The sequence below is a fragment of the Melitaea cinxia genome, chromosome 15 (assembly GCF_905220565.1).
Source record: "Melitaea cinxia chromosome 15, ilMelCinx1.1, whole genome shotgun sequence".
In the NCBI taxonomy this organism is placed as follows: domain Eukaryota; kingdom Metazoa; phylum Arthropoda; class Insecta; order Lepidoptera; family Nymphalidae; genus Melitaea; species Melitaea cinxia.
Window position 1 is genome coordinate 14,988,728 of NC_059408.1, and position 18,784 is coordinate 15,007,511.

Below are 18,784 nucleotides of genomic sequence, written 5' to 3' on the forward strand. Positions count from 1 at the left end.
ATACACTCCAATTTTATTTATTTTTATAGATTAAAATGGTACACAAAGAATAAACAAAATGTGTATTATGTATATGTACCATGAAATAAACATTATACAAGAAAACTTATAAAACATACAAATAAATAAATAAATAAATAACCATTAATTACCGCATCTTTTTAACCGACTTCCAAAAAAGGAGGAGGTTCTCAATTCAACTGTATTTTTTTTAATGTATCAATACATCAGAACTTTTGACTGGGTGAACCGATTTCGATAAATTTTATTTTAATTGAAAAGTGTTGCGTGTAATTTGGTCCCATTCAATTGATATATGGTCCCATTTAAATTTAATTGATACCATGGTATCTAATAATGCGTGTTTACTTGACAATTTTTTCGTAGACCTACGTTGTATTAAACCGCATAACTTTTTACTGAGTTTATCGATTTTCATTATTCTTACTTTAATCGAAAGCGAATGCTTGTCTTGTGGTCACATTTAAATTTGTTTGAGATCTAATGACTAATGAGTAATCTTTGATAGCGCGTATTTACGTGACTGTTTATTACTTGTCAATGTAATTGAAGTCAGTTTTTTTTTGCGATCAAATACAATCATTAATTACTTAAATTTGAAGTAAAAAATTAAATAAATAATTTACACGAAAAAAAAAAATTAAATTTTCTTTAATAAAAGTATGTTTTGCGAAGGGAAACTTCCAGAAAAATCTTTATTTTTCAACTGCAAATATATTAGACATAATATGGATTTAAAAAAGTCGCTAGGGGCCTTGCCCTTTTCACTTGTTCGACCCGAAAAAAGTTTAAGAGTATACCTTGAAAGCGTTTTCTTAAACTGAAAATTGATTGATTCGATATATCGCAAGTTTCAGATGTTTTTATAGTCTCAAAACAAGTTAAAACTACTTATTGTCATGTTGTTATTGATACTATGGAATACTTTTCAAATTTCAATCAAAAACTTCAATTTAGGTACATTAAGTCAATTTTGCTCATAATCTGGAATGTTCCAACTGAAAAAGTACCTAAACCTTATAGAAGATCACAACCATATAAAACTACTATCACGTAGTGATGTGGTCTTGTGATGAATAAATAAGCTAGAGACATTCTTGAACCGTAGAGTTAGATAAGCCTATTGGTAGGCTTAATAATTAATTTGCTTGTGATACTCCTATTGTTGTAGATGTTCATAATCTACGGTAACTGCTTATCATCAAGTAAACCAATATTTTTCTGAACTAAATTATGTGTTACAGAAAAACATTCATTCGACATTATATAATAAATTTGTTCCAGAACTGGGAAACTCCATTACCCTACAAATGTGTGCGGGCCGCTTTTCGAGGAGGAGCTCGAGTTCTGGGGGCTGGATTCCAACCAGGTCGAACCGTGCTGCTGGTCGACTTACAGCATACACAGAGATACACAGGTAATGTAAATAATAAGCTAATAATTAAATAATGACAAATTTTGTCTTGCATGTTTTTTCTTTCCTTTAAACGTACATTTCTATTCTCCATTCGATTGTATTTTTTCATGTGTGTTATTGCCTTATAATCTTTTACTGGAAGTATCTTTTTTGCTGATTCTTTTTTATTCGAATCCTGGCATTTGTCATGTCACATACGGCACAGAGACGTGGACGCTGACGAAGGGTCTACGTTCACAAGTTTAACGTCGCTCAGCGTGCAATGGAATGGGTTATACGTCGGGTGTCAAAGATAGGATTAGAAATGAGATTATTTACGAGAGAACGTAAGTAACCGACATAACCTGTAGAATAAGCAAGTTGAAATGACAGTGGGCTGGTCAGCTGTGCCGAAGGACCGTTGGCCGCTGGAGCAGACGTGTCCTGAAGTGGAGACCACATGTTGGTAAACGCAATGTGGGACGCACTCCGGCCCGCTGAACTGACGATCTACGCAAGACCGCCAGTGAAGGCTGGATGAGGATTGCGGAAAACTGGGATGTTTGGCGCAAACTTAGGGAGGCCTTTGTCCAGCAGTGGACTACGATAGGCTGAAGTAGCTATTTGTCATTAAAATTTGATCGGAACTTGAATAGTGAATAAAGAGATGAACATTTTTCTTAAATATGACTGTTATTCTTTTTTTAAAACTACCAATATCGACTAAAATAGTTAACAGCGTAAAAGACAGAAAAAGTAATTGGATTACTCTCTCGCACTACCCTCTGATATGGACACTTTACTGCTTAATGTCGCGGAAGTAGGCTAAACGTAGACTCAGTTTTATTGATTATAACACTGTAATATCTGTGCTTTTTTCCGTTATATATATTTTTGAGGATAATCTTTACCCAAATTTCAACAAATTGTTGACTTCGCTTCAGCCTGTAATATCCCACTACTGGGCATAGGTCTCTTTCCCCATGTAGGAGAAGGATTATAGCTTAATCCACCACGCTGTTCCAACGCGGGTTGGCGGGTATATTCCCTACTATGAGTAATCAGGTGTGCATGATAACAACCAGGACTGACGGCTTAACGTGCTCTCCGAGGCACGATGGGGAGACCTACAAGGACTGGACAAACACCCAGATCACGGCAAACACCCGTATGGCCAATACAAATGTTTGTCACGTGCGGGATCGAACCCGCAACCGCCGATGCAACAGGTACAATCCACGGCTGTACCGTTGCGCCAACGCGGCGTCTTGTTGCAAATTGGCAAATTGTAGACTTGCTTGCTTGGCAAATTCTTGATATGTCGTGAATTAAACATACCTAATTTAAAATTTTGATACTACTAAAAAAGTCAACAACCGCTCTGGTGTAGTGGTGCGTGTGCCAGGCGTTTACACATCGGCAGTTTGTGGGTTCGATTCCCGCTCGGGAAGGATACTGGTATTTGTACAAATATTTTTTCCGGTTTGGAAGTCGGTCCAAGTCACAGTACTCAGATAAAACTTTATCTCTGAAGACACAAAGCCATACTTATGCGTATAAAAGGCCGTTTTTATACAAATATTCAAACCATTTAGAAGAAATAAGCCAAAAGGAAACGGGTAAAGAAATAGCAACACGTTCTCTGTAGTCTAACGAGAATACAAATGAGTATCTTTATTAATAAATTAAAAAAAATGTTTATTTCGACATTTCATTATAGAAACCTTTTTAATGCTTATTTTCGAGCCATTGATATACATAATGATACCGTGTCTCATTTATTTTATTGATTTTTATTTTATTTATTCAGAAAAACTTACAGCTATATATAACAAATTAGAAATCCAATTAAAAACTAAAAGCCATTTAGAAGTTTTTACAATTAATAACTAAAGAATGCTATATTATTTAAGGCTTTGAGAGTAAAACAAAATTAAACTAAGGATGGTTCGAGACCTTAGCTGGATCATTAAACTGATAAGACATTATAAGCTATCAGAAGAGAAATATTCCGTATAAATATTATTGAGTATAATAAGCTACAATAAGTACATTACTTTTAAAAGGTCTTCTTTGTCTTGTGAAGATAATAAGTATTACCAGTGATCTAATGTAATACTTCAAATCTTAACACGATCTCCCACTTACCCCGACGCTGTCAAATTGACAGGTATTATACTCCTTATTGCCTGACGAAAGAATTCACCGTTCCAGATTACTCTTTATTACAAAATAGACTTTCGTCCATTATGTTAAGGTTTATTTTTGCGGGCTGTATTTACCATCTTGAACCTATTACCTCGCAAATTTACATAGTAAGAGCTCTGATTTTAGATTTTCATCATAATGAATTGGTTATAGGATTCGATTTCGCTATCCTTTTGGTTCTAACGAGTTTGCGATGTTCTATTAAGATAATTAATCTGGTTCAGCTCGGTTTTAAAACATGAAAGTATATTAGTTTTGTTGGAGCATCATATCTCAAAAAATATTTAGTTATGTCAGCCGACTATGACCCATAACACAAGAATTAAGCTGTTTACCCTAGGAACAGATGACCGTGTGTGTGTGCTATAAGATATTTATATTTATTACAAATGTTGAAGTACATTTTATAATCTTTTGAAAGTTTTATTTAAGCATACACATATATATACCTACTAACTGACCCCGCAAACGTTGCTCTGCCATAATCATATGTTATTAAACCCCTTAATCAACCCCTTATAATTTAGGGTTATGAAAAATAGATATTGGCCGATTCTCAGACCTGTCCGATATGCACACAAAATTTCATAAAAATCGCTCGAGCTGCTTCGGACGAGTATTGAAACTAAAATTGTGACACGAGAATTTTATATAAAAGATAATATCACCGGGTAAATGGTCACGCTTTAAACAGAGAATAGTTAACTAAAACAAACGTTTTCGCAGAAACGCCATTTGTATGGAAATCTGCGAAATGCGTCCAGTGGGAAGCATTTAAAAGATTTTATATCTCACTGAGGATTGGTTTTTCAAGGGCAATGCTATCAAGTAATAAATCCGGAATCCGAAGCTGTTGCGGTATCCCTTATCACTTTTTTGTCGATCGTAAAATCTTTTGTTGTTCCATCATATATTTTGTTTCTAGCCAAGTTCAGTTTATTTTTTTCTTCAAATGGTAATTTATATTATGGTACACAAACAATCTATACTGTTTTCCTGGTTTAAACAATAATTCCTTGAATCAATCACTTACTTCGGTTTTAATAATACAATATTTAATTATAGATTTCAACATTTTAACGAACTAAATAAAAAAAAAAAAAACGTTGTAATTTTAGCATGAGTTAGTAATATATACTGTATTTGTTTACATCAGTTAGTTGTTGGTAATGATTAATTTCAATTTCGAAAATTAAATATGTAACCAAATACTATAGCAAATCATTTTATAAGGCAGTAAAGAATATAGCCAACCCGTCTCTTCCCATGGGTATCGTAAGAGGCGACTAAGGGATATCACAGTTCCACTACCACCTTGGATCATATAAAACCCACCGATGGCGGGACAGCCTACCAACTGCTGGCTTTGAAATACACTGGCCGAAGACGGGCAGCAACGTCTTCGGTGGGGCAAAGCCAGGACTGCGCTCACCAACCCGTCTGTCCAGCGTGGTGACTATGGGCAACACACATGAGTTCACGCCATGTTTGGCGTAACTGTGTAGGTATGTCCAGCAGTGGACTGCGATAGCCTGAACTGATTTTATAAACCTTTTCAAAGGATCACTGCGAGGGTTCCTTCAAAAACGAGTTCATTGGTTAAGAGTCAGATCATTAATCAGTCTGTACTTGGACGTAAGTTATTAGTTTTTACTTTAAATTGAACGCCAATACGGTTCCATTAAAGTTTGCAAACATGATATTCATCTTGTGATATATGCTGTATACTGCATATCACGAAAGAAATACTGCAAGAAATTAGACTTCCTCTTTGAAGCTAAGATTTAAGTTCTAATTCCTTTTATTAGGATATGTTGTTCTTTGACCAGCACAGTGGAACATTAACATGATGTTTTTTTTTTAAACTATTAATAATAATAACAAATGCTTCACACTCAACGTATCCCCCAGTAGGATTTTCTCCTGTGTTGGGGGTCCGAAAACACATACAATACATAAACACAACGCCCAGACCACGACTAACGTCTATATGGTCGATACATATGTTTGTCGTGAGCGGGAGCCGAACCCACGACCGCCAGCGTAACTCTCTCTCTTGTCGGTCCCTCATGTCTGAGGATCGTGGTTAGCATCAGGGTTGCATCTGGAGCGGATGATTTGCCTCCACCGGTCTCTGTCCATGGCGTCTTTTACGACCATGTATAACTTAGTGGCAGATGAGTTTTTGACCTGGTCTGCCCATCTCGTTGGTGACCGCCAGCGTAACAGCCAGTGCTATTACCGCTGCGCTAACGCGTATATTATTATAGTTTATTTTTTATTATGACTAACCCGTTGGCACTGTTTGTAGTGACCCTGCTTTCTGCTCCTAGGGTTGTGGGTTCGATTCCCACCCCGAGTCTGTTTGTAATGTAAATATTTATTTATATAATTATGTATTATTTATAAGTATGTTTATTTCAATAAAAAAAATATGTAGCTATACCAGTCGACTGTTATTTATAACACAATCATTAAGTTGTTTACTTTAGGAACAGACGACCGTGTGTTTATTGTGTAGATATTTATTATTATTATTATTTTTAACAACATCCACGGGGTCTCAGTTGCCCATCCCATTTGTACTACATAAAATATTTGTTTTATTATCGGCGAACGTTTTTTTTACACTAGTTTGATTTCAGACCAGCAATTCTAAAACTGTCTAGAATTGCTAGGATGGTCTAACACTGACAGATTTTTCATTATATATTTAAAGATAATAAATAAAATATATAATAACACATTTGTTTGTTTCTTTGTTTTAAGTTATCGACACACATGTACATATATAAATTATATGTTACATTTACATGCACTACTTTATTATCATATACACGTAAAATAGTGATTTTTTATGATAAAGTGTGGAGCGTGGTCTCCTAAGCATATATCTTCTTCTTCTTGGTTTTTTTGCTTCTCCATGGTTAACATGATGTTCCAACTCTTATATTTTATAACTATTAATCGATGTAATGAATAATCAAAAGAACAATTTTGAACATCATTATTTATTATTGATGGATGGATACTTGAATTTAATGATCAGTATTACACAAATCTATAAGAACCTTTAAATGTATAAAAATGAACGAAAATAGGATTTCGTTCAATAAGACGGCTAAGCTGTCACTGAAGGTACGTTTTCTTCTTTTTATCTAACAAAGGACAAAAAGTATCAAGCCTCGTTATCTCGATTGCATTGACCCTTCGTTTATTGGCTATTAAGACTATCCTTGCTGTATTACGTTATTTTCATTCGTTCATTTCAAACTATCAAGAATTCGTTCGGCCAAGATTGTGACTAGCAAGAAAATGGTAGAAGGTACAAACAAAAGACGGACCTTCACCCATCTGTTCAATGGATGAAAATTACTTTTATATTTTATTTCATTTATTAAAAAAAATCGCGTACGAGTTGTCTGAAAAATTCTCAATTCAATTCAATCAGTTCTTAATTTGATTGTATTTTTTTAAAAGTACTAATGGCAAAAATAGTCGAGTAACTACGCGTTATCAAAGATTACTCAAAAAGTAGTAATCAGATCTCAATAAAATTTATATGTGACCACATGACAAACATCAGCTATCGATTAAATTAAAAATTATCAAAATCTTTCTTTCCAACAAAAAAAGAATTATCAAAATCGGTACACCCAGTAGAAAGTTATGCGGTATAATACAATGTAGGTCGACGAAAAAAGCGTCAAGTAAAAACGCATTATTAGATATAACTCGAAAAGTAGTTGTTAGATCTTAAATAAAAGTTCTGATGTAACATACATTAAAAAAAATACAGTCGAATTGAGAACCTCCTCCTTTTTTGGAAGTCGGTTAAAAAGGAAGGCAAAGATCTTAACATTAGCGTATATATAACAATACGTATGAGTAATATGATTTATATATAATAATGCGTATTTACTTGACTTTTTTCTTCGATATACTTTACGTTTTTTTAGTAATCTTTAATAATACGTATTAAATTAACTTGACTATTGATTTAAAGTTTTTATTAAAAAAATAATAATAGATAAAACGTATCATTCAGTGCAGGATAATATATTTGATAAAGATGTGTGAACTTAGTGGCGCTGTAATTCATAAAAGATATTACTAATTTTGTAATAAAATACAGTCTATGTATTATTTTCAAAAGCGGAGTTTCTTGCCGATTCTTCTCTGAAGAATCTACATTCCGAATCCGTGGTATCTTTACTTTTAAATACCAATTAATCACTCTAAAATTAAATTTTTGTAAAATGACAATTCAAAAGTGCTCTTTGGGCCTATTTGAATAAAGTTTGTTTTTGATTTTATAGTTTCTTTCGTCTACCTACGTTGTATTACTTGTCGATGTAATTTAAGTCGGTTTTTTTTTTCGTTTGCGAGCAAACTCTATCATTATACAACTAGGTCAGCAAACAGATCATCTGATTGTAAGCGATTACCGTAGCTTATAGATGCCTGTAATACCAGAAGCATAGCGTGTTGCCGACCTAAGCCCCAATTCCCCCAGGAGCTTTGGTCACCCTACTCACCATAGAAACACAAGACTGTTTATAATTGTGTTTGCTCGCAAACGAAAAAAAACCGACTTCAATTACATCGAAGAGTAATACAACGTAGATCGACGAAAAAATAGTCAAGTAACTACGCGTTATCAAAGATTACTCAAAAAGTAGTTATCAGATCTCGATAAAATTTATATGTGACCACATGATAAACATCAGCTTTCGATTAAATTAAAAATTATCAAAATCGATACACCCAGTAAAAAGTTATTGCATATTTTCGAGAGTTTTCCTCGATTTCTCAAAAGTTCTGATGTAACATACATAAAAAAAAAATACAGTCGAATTGAGAACCTCCTCCTTTTTTGGAAGTCGGTTAAAAAGTAGTATTATTTAGCTGTGATCTTGTGTAAGGTCCCAGTTCCTTTCCCCAGTTGAGCTGCACCAAATTTTTAACAGGACATTTCCCGCTGCGCCTTACTATTTGGGTTAGGGTATTTTTCGTGTACATTAAAAAGTACTTTTCTTGCTTTTGTGTCATAGTCAGATATATTTAGACAAGAAACATTTTGTCAACCTTATAACTAACAGCTGTGTAATAGAACATAAGTTTTATGTACTGTACTTTTCAGACATGGGTCAAGGGTAAATATCTTCCGCTCAATAAAGCATTATTAGCGTATGATAATCTAAAGTGACGTTAGCTTGTATAGGAGTGCGTCTGACTCGTATATTTGTAATTTTTTGACCATATTTTATTACTTAAATTAATTTATTATTAATTAAATTAATTTGCTTTTACAAGATTTATTAATTTACTCCAAAATTCCTCTTTTCTTAAAATCTCAGTTCTTTGATACACATTGCAATGTTGGCGTATGGTGTAATTTTAGCTTCTAAAAGGAATAAGGGTCAGTACACATTGATTGTAATAAACGCATCTGTCAACTTGAATATTGTGTCAAGCTACAGATCTTTGTATATCTGCTAACCCGCAGTGGAGCAGCGTGACAGATTAAGCTCTGATCCTTCTCCTACATCGAGAACGAGGCCTATGCCCACTAGTGGGATGTAACAGGCCGAAGAGTACAGATCCTTGTAAATAGTAAACATCGTGTGCTATAATTTTATTTTGTCTCGATTGTTTAACAACTCAATTGATTAACAAATTACTGTCCATGTCTCTGTATCATGTCAATTTAGTTATGTTTTTATCGAAACTAATTGTACACACGTTTTATAAGCAGTTAAATAAATTATTAACAACATAAATGCGAATGATCGTACGTTTATATTTACGTACTGGAATATCTGTACATGTACATTTATCGGCACGAATTGAACGCTGACCTTCATCTTTACTATTATGTTTTATGGATATATAATAGATAAATATTTGATTAGTACTAAACGTTTTTTTTTTTTTTTAAATAACTGAGATAAGGCAGAGCAGGAAATATCCTGCTCAAAATCTGGAGCCAGCGCAACAGCCACAAAACAGTGCTGTGACCGCCAAAACGACGTCAAGCTGAATAAGAAAAATAATCTAACCGCCACCAAATCGCACGACATCGCCTTTTGTGTGTATAGTCCTTAACTTTCCAGAATATTCGGTGACCGTAAAATTAACTTACCCATACTAATATCATTAAAGCGCTGACGGTATTCATAAAATTTATTCAATTATTTTAACTAAAAACATACTTTACGCAAATTTCAAAGGTTCTGAATGGATAGATCAAAGTACCTTTTAGTTTTAATAAGTTTATTAGGGATCAAAATATTTACGTTTCGTCTAAAGTATTACTGAAACATTTGAAAAATAAAAATATTATCAGGCTTTGTATGCAGGGGTTACTTCAAAACTGTCACTTTTTATGTAATTCGAATGCAATCAGCCTGTGTCATCCCAATGCTGGGTATAGGCCTCTTTCTCCACGTAGGACAAGGATTGGAGCTTAATCCGCCCCCCCCTGTTCCACTTGGGTTGGCGGATATGTTCCCTACCATGAGCAACGATCGCTATCAGGTATTTATGATAACAATCGGGATCGACGGCTTAACGTGCTCTTTGAGGCACAATTTGGTGTCCCACAAAAACAGACATCCAAACCGGAAAAGAATATTTGTACGCATACAAATATCCACCCCGAGCGGGATTCGAACCCTCTAACAGTCGGTGTTTTAGGCGACTACTCGCACAACTACAAAAATAACTATTGGTGCATAATTGTCTACATTAAATTTTGAGGAATCTGTTTATATAAATACAGAAAAAAAAACTATTTCTCGTAAAAGACAGACAGCATTTAACATGTATTATATAAAGATAAACATAACATACTAAGGTAATTTGCAGTTCTAATAAATCTTCGAATAATTAATTTTACTATTATTAGCTGGACTCTCCGGCTTGAAATTTATAATTTGAATTGTTTTGGTTAGGACGAAAACAAAGTATTTTAAAATGTTCTTCTGTACATATTCATATAAATACTTCATCCTCTGTTATACCACAAAACGATAACATACAGCATCAACCTTTATTTAGTCAGGCGTGAACGTAATTTTTTCCTCCACATTAAGTATAGCGTCCATTGAACAAATGTTGCTATGCTAAACTTTATTCAGACTGCTCTGAAATAATATTTCTTTTGCTCTGTAAAGCAATAAAAAAGTACTGTAAGTAAGTATTTTACATAGCTAAGAATAAAAATATTGATACGGTTTATGGCATGATTATTAGCAGATTACTGGATTTAGTCTAATGATAGAATTAATTAAATTTATGTGATTTCCTATTTATACAGAATTTTAGTCTACTCTATCTATCTCTCTCCCTCTCTATCATCATAACAACTTAACTATTATTTTAATCATATTTCAAACCTTTAGTGAAATAGCCGTCAATTGACTGTCACGGTCAATGTATTGTGTATTTTCATTAAATTATCCAGGAACGTAATTGTGGTTTTCTGGTGCTACAAAAGTCATGGTCCGCGAATGTTACTACGAACATATATATACGTTGTACCGTTCTCGAATGTAGTATCGAACTATACCTCTCAAGAGCAGCTACATTTTGAAGTAAAATTTCTTCACGCACGTTTAACTTGGGAAGTAACATGGTGAATGCGTGATGAGCGTTACAAAAAGTGTGATCGGGTGCAGTGAGCGGAGCAAGAGACTGGAGTGAGCACACATTTTCTTTCTCTCATAGCCAGTTACGTTTCGTATATCTAAATCACAGTGCAGGCCTATTATATAGGTATTGCCAAAGAAGTTTTACTTCAGTCGTGGGGTCTAAAGCATACTTGTTTTTTTCTATAATAATTTTTCAGTACAAGTATCGTACCGTGTAAAAATCTTGGACATATTTTATAGTCGTATTTATACACTGACATAATTTTTTTTAACTTTATTTGGTAATTGGGACCAAAAAAACTTTAAAATACAAATGACATTTTTTGTATCCATAATTATTTTTTATAGTCATAGTATTTAATAGCGCTGTACTTTCATTGGTTGTCATAACTTATGTCACAAACGCTTTTCTGTACTTAATGCTTTGCAGATTTAGACCACTTGTACTTTTAGCGTTTAACTTTGGAAGTTGTGTTTTTATATTATGTATTTGTACATATATGTAATTTCACTATCTACAGAATAATTGAAATTGAAAAATTGATAGGCCATATTACATCTACTTTCAGGTTAAAACAATTTATTTTTCAAGTGATGCGTTTGTTTTAAATTGACTGAGGTGTTGATTGAGGTGTAAAGTCAAGGTGTAAACGATGGCTGTGATGGGTTAGATTCCCACTTGGCGTATATGTATATTTATTTGTTCAAATATTTCTGTCTCGTGTGGATGTAAGTCCTGGTGGGTTTCCCTAGCATGCCTGTGGATCTCGATTGCTATCATAGATTCATGATGCATCGTTGTTACTCTTGGAAGAAATTGTTTGTTAACCCACAATGAAACAGAATTGTGGATTAAACCCCCTTCTTCCATATATGCAGATAGGCCTAATTATTCGTAGGATTATAAAGAAATAATACCTGAAACAAAAAAATAATTATGTTATTTTAATTACAAATTACAACGTTCTACATTAATTATTTTAATAGTACCATGTAGTACGATATATACCATTATACCATTTTAAATAATAGCTTAAGTATAATCTAAGACGAAGTTGCGAGTTCGATTCCCGCCTGAGTCTTGGTGTAATATTTGTACTTATCTATTTATATATGAATTACTAGCTGACTCGGCAAACGTTGTCTTGCCGCTAAACGCTATTAAAAATAGGGGTTGACGGTAGAGGGTTGAAAATTTAGGGTTGTATGTATTTTTTAATGTTGTATCATAAAAAAATAGAAATTTAAAAATTTTGTCTAAAAAATAAAAATAAAAATTAGGGGTGGACTACCCCTAACATTAAGGGGGATGAAAAATAGATGTTGGCCGATTCTCATAGATACCGGATAAGCACAAAAAATTTCATCAAAATCGGTCAAGCCGTTTCGGAGGAGTATGGCAACGAAAACTGTGACACGAGAACTTTATATATTAGATTTCCATGTATATTTATCAAAAAAAAAGCTATAACGCTGGCTGTTACCTGTAACACAAGCATTAAGTTGCTTACCGCAGAACAGGTTACCGTGTGTGTGTATGTTATAAGATATTTATTCAATCTTAAAAGTAAATTCACCGTTTAAATGTATTGTAATTAATTTAATTATATGTGCTAAACTTGCGTTGTTGATTGCGCACTACTACCGACATATTTTTCTTATACTACTTTTATTAAAGGTTGCCTGGAAGAGATCGCATTAAGCGATAAGGCCGCCTTTGCATACATTATTTGTTTTTGTATCAAATCGTTCTAAAATGTATCTTCTTTTTGTGTGTGCAATACAGTTTAATAAATAAAATAAATTCAATTATTACTAGGAGTATTACATAGTAAAATTATTACCGTATATTCTAAGTTGCTCTTTTACCTTATATTTAAATATTAATTTGTGTTCAGGTGCATTTAGTAAGTGCTTATACATGCATTTACTCTTAAGCTAAAAGGGGTTTTAAGGGGTAAAGTTTGGAATGGCTTTTGTTTAACACTATGTGTTTGGATGAATTTGTTAAGTACACCTTAACTTGCATTTCATATAAGATAATTTAACCTTTTTGTTGTCATAAAATGACTTACGCTTACTAATTGTACACTCGGGATAAATAAAGTTTTGATGTATTTTAAGTTTTATACGTATTATTTTAACAAGCATTTTAGTTATAAATTACAATATTGTATTGATTAATATTAAAAAAAATCGCTCATAGAGTAGGTGTCTGGAAACATGCAAAATACAAACGTAATCAATATAAAATATGCATGACTTCTACAGATATTTCTTATGATAAGGATATCGTAACTCGACAACGATATGGCCACTTGTTTGCTAGGGCCGTAAAGTGCTAACTATTTTCTATAATAATATTCTACAGATTTGTAACACAAATGTTACGTTTTTTTTATTACTTCGCTTCAGCCTGTAAAATCTCACTACTGGGCATAGGCTTCTTTGCCCATGTAGGAGAAGGATCAGAGCTTAATCCACCACGCTGTGTTTGGCGGATATAGTCCCTACTATGAGTAACGATCGCTATCAGGTGTCATGATAACAACCGGGACCGACGGCTTAACGTGCTCTCCGAGGCACGGTGGGGAGACCCACAAGGACTGCACAGACACCCAGACCACGGCAAACACCTGTATGGCCAATACAAATGTTTGTCATGTGCGGGGATCGAACCCGCAACCGCCAGCGCAACAGGTACAATCCATGGCTGTAACCGTTGTGCCAACGCGGAGTTTTTTTTTATTAATTCCTTAATTTTAGAGACTTTTGTCCTACACCGGCACGCACGAATATAAATCATAACCGCGTAGAATTGTGCCAAAATTATGGTAATATTTGCCCGTCGAATCACAATTCCAAACCTTTGGGCAAAAAATTGATTTAAGTTTGCCGTCACAAATGATTTATGGTATGATATATTAGATTTTTCGTTGTGGGTTTTGTGAAAATATTTAAAAAAATCGTGTAAAATCAAAACATTGTATATATTTACAACTAGCTGTGCCCGCGACTTCATCCGCGTGGAACTTAACAAAGTAGTTATTGTTTAGTTCGCAGAGTTATAAAATAAAAAAAAATCCTAAGCCTAAGTTACTCCTTACTATATCAGCTATCTGCCAGTGAATGTCCCGTCAAAATCAGTCCAGCCGCTTCAGACATTTTCTAAAACAAACAGACAGGCAGACAAAATTATAATTTGTGTGTTGTTATTTTGGTATATGTACCGTACATGCACTTATGAATTTATCAAAAAGCGTTTATTTTAATATTACAAACAGACACTCCAATTTTATTTATTTGTATAGATCCACTCCGGTTATTGTAAACTACTCAAAACAAAATAGGGCCCACTCTGTTTTTTTGCTGTGTTATAAAAACTTTTCACTTTTTTTTTATTTTTCTATGAATGAGTGTGTATGAACAAGGTGTATGGAATTTTTTTATTTTTGGGTAAAAATTAGCTATTTTATGCAAATTATGCAAAATTAACGGTTTTAGAGAAAATTTACACAAATAAGCAACAAGATAAAAGTTTCTATATAGCCTTTATTCTTAATAAATACCGGTTAATTTTGGGATTAGTAGCATGTAGAGCTACCGGCCGTGCTTCCGTTTCCATATCCATATGAACGCGAGACCCAGGCATAAATAATCACGAATGATACTAAAATCAAATTAAATTTTAAAAAATAACGATGTGCAACATTTAGAATGAGACTATGAACACAAGTGATTGAGAATTTGAGAAAAGGGTGATTTTGGAGCACTTAACTTTTGCTGGCTCACCACTTGAGAATAATATTAAAAAGAATGATTAAAATATCGATGATTCGTAACCATGTCAACAATCCAACGGAATGCTCGGCAACGCCAATACCTACCCTAAAAATAACGTGTAGACAAAACATCGAGATAAGCTCGGATGGGCCCTATTTATTATTAACGTTCAGAGTAAATAGTTAAATTCGTAAAACTATTCGTTTACTATCTTATCTATTCTTGTGGGTCTCCCTAACGTGCCTTGGAGAGCATACTAAAAATACCCATTATGGATTGTACTTATAAATATTTATAAATTTTTCTTTCCACCAAAAAAATGGTTAATGAATTTGGAATACGCGTTAGTAAATTTACAACTAAGTACACATTTTTTTTCTAAAAGATCGTCCTGAATTTTCAGATAAAATTTATCTAGTGCTCTATCTTGTAAACTGAAACTGTGCCAAGTTTCATTTTAATTTATTCAGTAGTTTCAGAATGATGCAAAGCCAAGATACAGACATATAGACAAATTAAAAAAAAGTACATTTTGGCATTGGAGGGTACTCTGCAATTGTGACTACAGTATCGATTACAGTCTACGATTCAGACTGTGACATCCTACTGCTGGACATAGGCCTCTTTCGTCATGTAGGAGAAGAGCGGAGCTTAATCCACCACGCTGCTCCAACGCGAGTTGAATAAGTTAATGTAATTACAATAAAATATATATTTGCTGACACACATTTACAATGATTAATTATGAAAGTGTGAGTTCTACCCTCGTTTCTGCAATAACTTGTTAACTTTAACTTTGTTGTTGTTTATTGTTGCGAGGCCTGTTGTCGTTTTGGCAACAATTACAAGGATTATATTAAAGAAATAATGGCTTAATTTGGAAGAAGTGTCATATTATTAAGATAGCCCTTCTTCGCGGTTTCACGCGCGTTAATTTTAAAAAAAAAGTAGCCTAAAGCCTTCCTCAGTAAATGTGGTATCCAACATTAAAAAAAATATTTCAAAATCGAACCAGTATTTCTTGAGATTAGCGTGTTTAAACAAAAAACCTTTCAGCATCAATAATATTAAAAAAATATAAAAGACTATTAAGTGACAAAATTGTGACGTGTCAATACGAAAAACTTTGATGTTGGATTCTATACCATTAATAACTGTCGCATTAACAAGTTTTAAAAAATTAAGTGTTGATTTTTTTATTAGTACATACTTCATAGGTGAATCTATGTTTTGAATTTAGCGGTAACTTTATACAATATATAAATGTTCAACAGATTGAATATAAATCGGATTAGTCTAAAATCTTACACGTTTTACTCATGCTTATCCTACTCACCCTTCATTTCCTATTAATTTTTCTTAATAAATAGACTATTATACTCAAAAACATGTTCTTAAACCAGATTAGTAGCTTTTGTTACTACGTAGACAAGCATAGTTTATTTATGAAAGAAACTTTTCTAACTGTATTTTTTCTTTATCGTAACGTACAACTTTAGTTTTTGATTTATGCTCTGTGACATTATTTTTTTCGTGTTTACTCAAACGATTAACATTTATCATCTCAGCGTTCTTTTGAAGTTCACGCATATTGAGGAGGGGTGATTTATTACTCTCAATAAAAATATTGTCAAACTTAACTGTGTCTGAGTAAAGATCGCTAAAGTCGTACGAACTATTTTCTTTATATAATTACGCAGGTGGATAATTGAAAAGAAAAATTTCTTTGAGCGTATAGTGGGTGAGGAGAGTGTTATAAGTTACCAAATCCTCTTCTTGCGTTCTTTTTATTCTCCCACTGACCATATATCTGGTGGTCAGAGAGTATAGTACTACCTTGACTTTTAGTACCGGCTCTACTAAAAACACTTAAACGTATAAGCTAACAATTCCCGCTAGCGTCAGTATTGCTCAAATGCCTAAAAAAGGCCTTGGAACTAAGGATTGAAATTACGAAATTATGGCCATTTCATGAATTAAAAGATGAAATTTCGGAACAATTTTAACCACCAAATATACAATTCAAGCATACAAAAATTCATAACGAATTATCATTTCAAAGCACGACTTACTAAATCAGAAATGAAATCATTAAAACTTCCAGCATTAAATTAACATTCAACATAGGAAATATTAATCAAAATTCATATTCGAAATTCTCAAATCGTGAAATATTACACGTTTTATCACATATCTTGGGTCTAATGGATTTAGGACAGAAATTCAAGTGTGAACTTCAGACTAAGTTAGTTATTTAGATCACGTGACGGTGCCAAGTCTAGAAATAATGGGAACAGACGGTTTCTTTGGAACTAAGTAGTTACTAGCTGAAGTAAATTAAGTGAATTGTTCCAAGGAAATAATTAATTAAATTAGGATTAGTGAGTGATACGCTAATTCTTATGAAAGAAACTATCAAACTATTTTTGAAAAACAATTTTGATGAAATAAATACGCATTGTTGACATGTGACTAGGTATACCTATAATTATGATGTGAAGTCTTGATCATTTATGTATGACTAGCTGCTGCCTTCAACTTCGTCCGCGTTGAATAGTTACTGAAAAAAAACCCCCTCGATTTTGAAACATTCTTCATCAGTGTTCCGCTCTTATTGATCCCAGCGTAATGATATATAGCCTATAGGCTTTCTCGATAAATGGTCTAACACTGCAAGAATTTTTCAAATCGGACCAGTAGTTCCTGTGATTAGCGTACTCAAATAGACAAACAAATAAACAAACTCTGTAGCTTTATAATATAAGTATAAATGTATACAAATATTTAGTATAAACAATTGGGGTATAATAAATTTATTGCCAATTTCTGTCATTAGAATTTACATTCATACAATACACACAGTAACTATAACGTACTTTTGTAACGCGACAATTTTTTACTGTCCCAGAAATATATTTAATTTAATTTTGAGTTTACTTACTGTGTTATACGAATTACATAGACAATAGATGACTTGCATAGTATGTAGATATTCCATTTCTTTAGCACATAACAAGCGCTTCGAAGAATATATATTTTATTATTACTTGGAAGTACGAATTAACAAAACTATCGCCATAAATATATAAAAAACATACAGTCGAATTGAGAACATATTTTTTTTAAGTCGTTTAAAATTACAGTCAATTCTAGAACCTTTTCATTGGGTTTGGTTAGGAGTCGACCATTAAGTAAGCTGCGGTGATTTTTTTAAATTAGAAACTTACAGAATTTGAATCAATTATACGTACATAAATATTTTCTGAGTAAGTACGAGTATCGAAACTGAAATCATCTGTAATAAGAAAAAAAAATCGGAAGTCCTAATGCCAATGGACATTCTTATATCAGTAGAAACCTTTATTGACTTTAATAGATATTACATGCCACACTGTTGGACAAGGGTCCTAATAGTATTAGGCGGATTAGAGAGTAATCCGCACTGTGGTCAACTGTGGAGCGACGGGATTGTCTCAGGATTCCATTCGGCACAGCGGTCTTAAGACTATCCTGTTCTCCAACACAGTCGATCTCACACAAGTACTCGAGTTTAATTCTGCTAAATTCAACTAAATTTTCTCGATATTTTTACAATATTTCTCAACATTGTCATTATTACAGAAAATGCCCGGGATATGCATTCAACATTTCATAAAGACCAGCTTACGTGTTGCTATCATATTTATGTGAGTTATCTTATAAAGTATGTGATGTCCATAGT

General features: G+C 33.3%; 1 protein-coding gene across 1 annotated transcript in view; it reads left to right on the forward strand.

The window, feature by feature from the left end:
- Window positions 1-18,784, forward strand: part of LOC123660202 (potassium voltage-gated channel protein Shaw-like) — a 307,604-nt gene that overhangs the window by 116,703 nt on the left and 172,117 nt on the right. Inside the window, exon 3 of the mRNA XM_045595302.1 lies at window positions 1,306-1,438. Within this exon, the coding sequence (XP_045451258.1) occupies window positions 1,306-1,438 (133 nt within the window). The remainder of the gene's footprint in view (window positions 1-1,305; window positions 1,439-18,784) is intronic.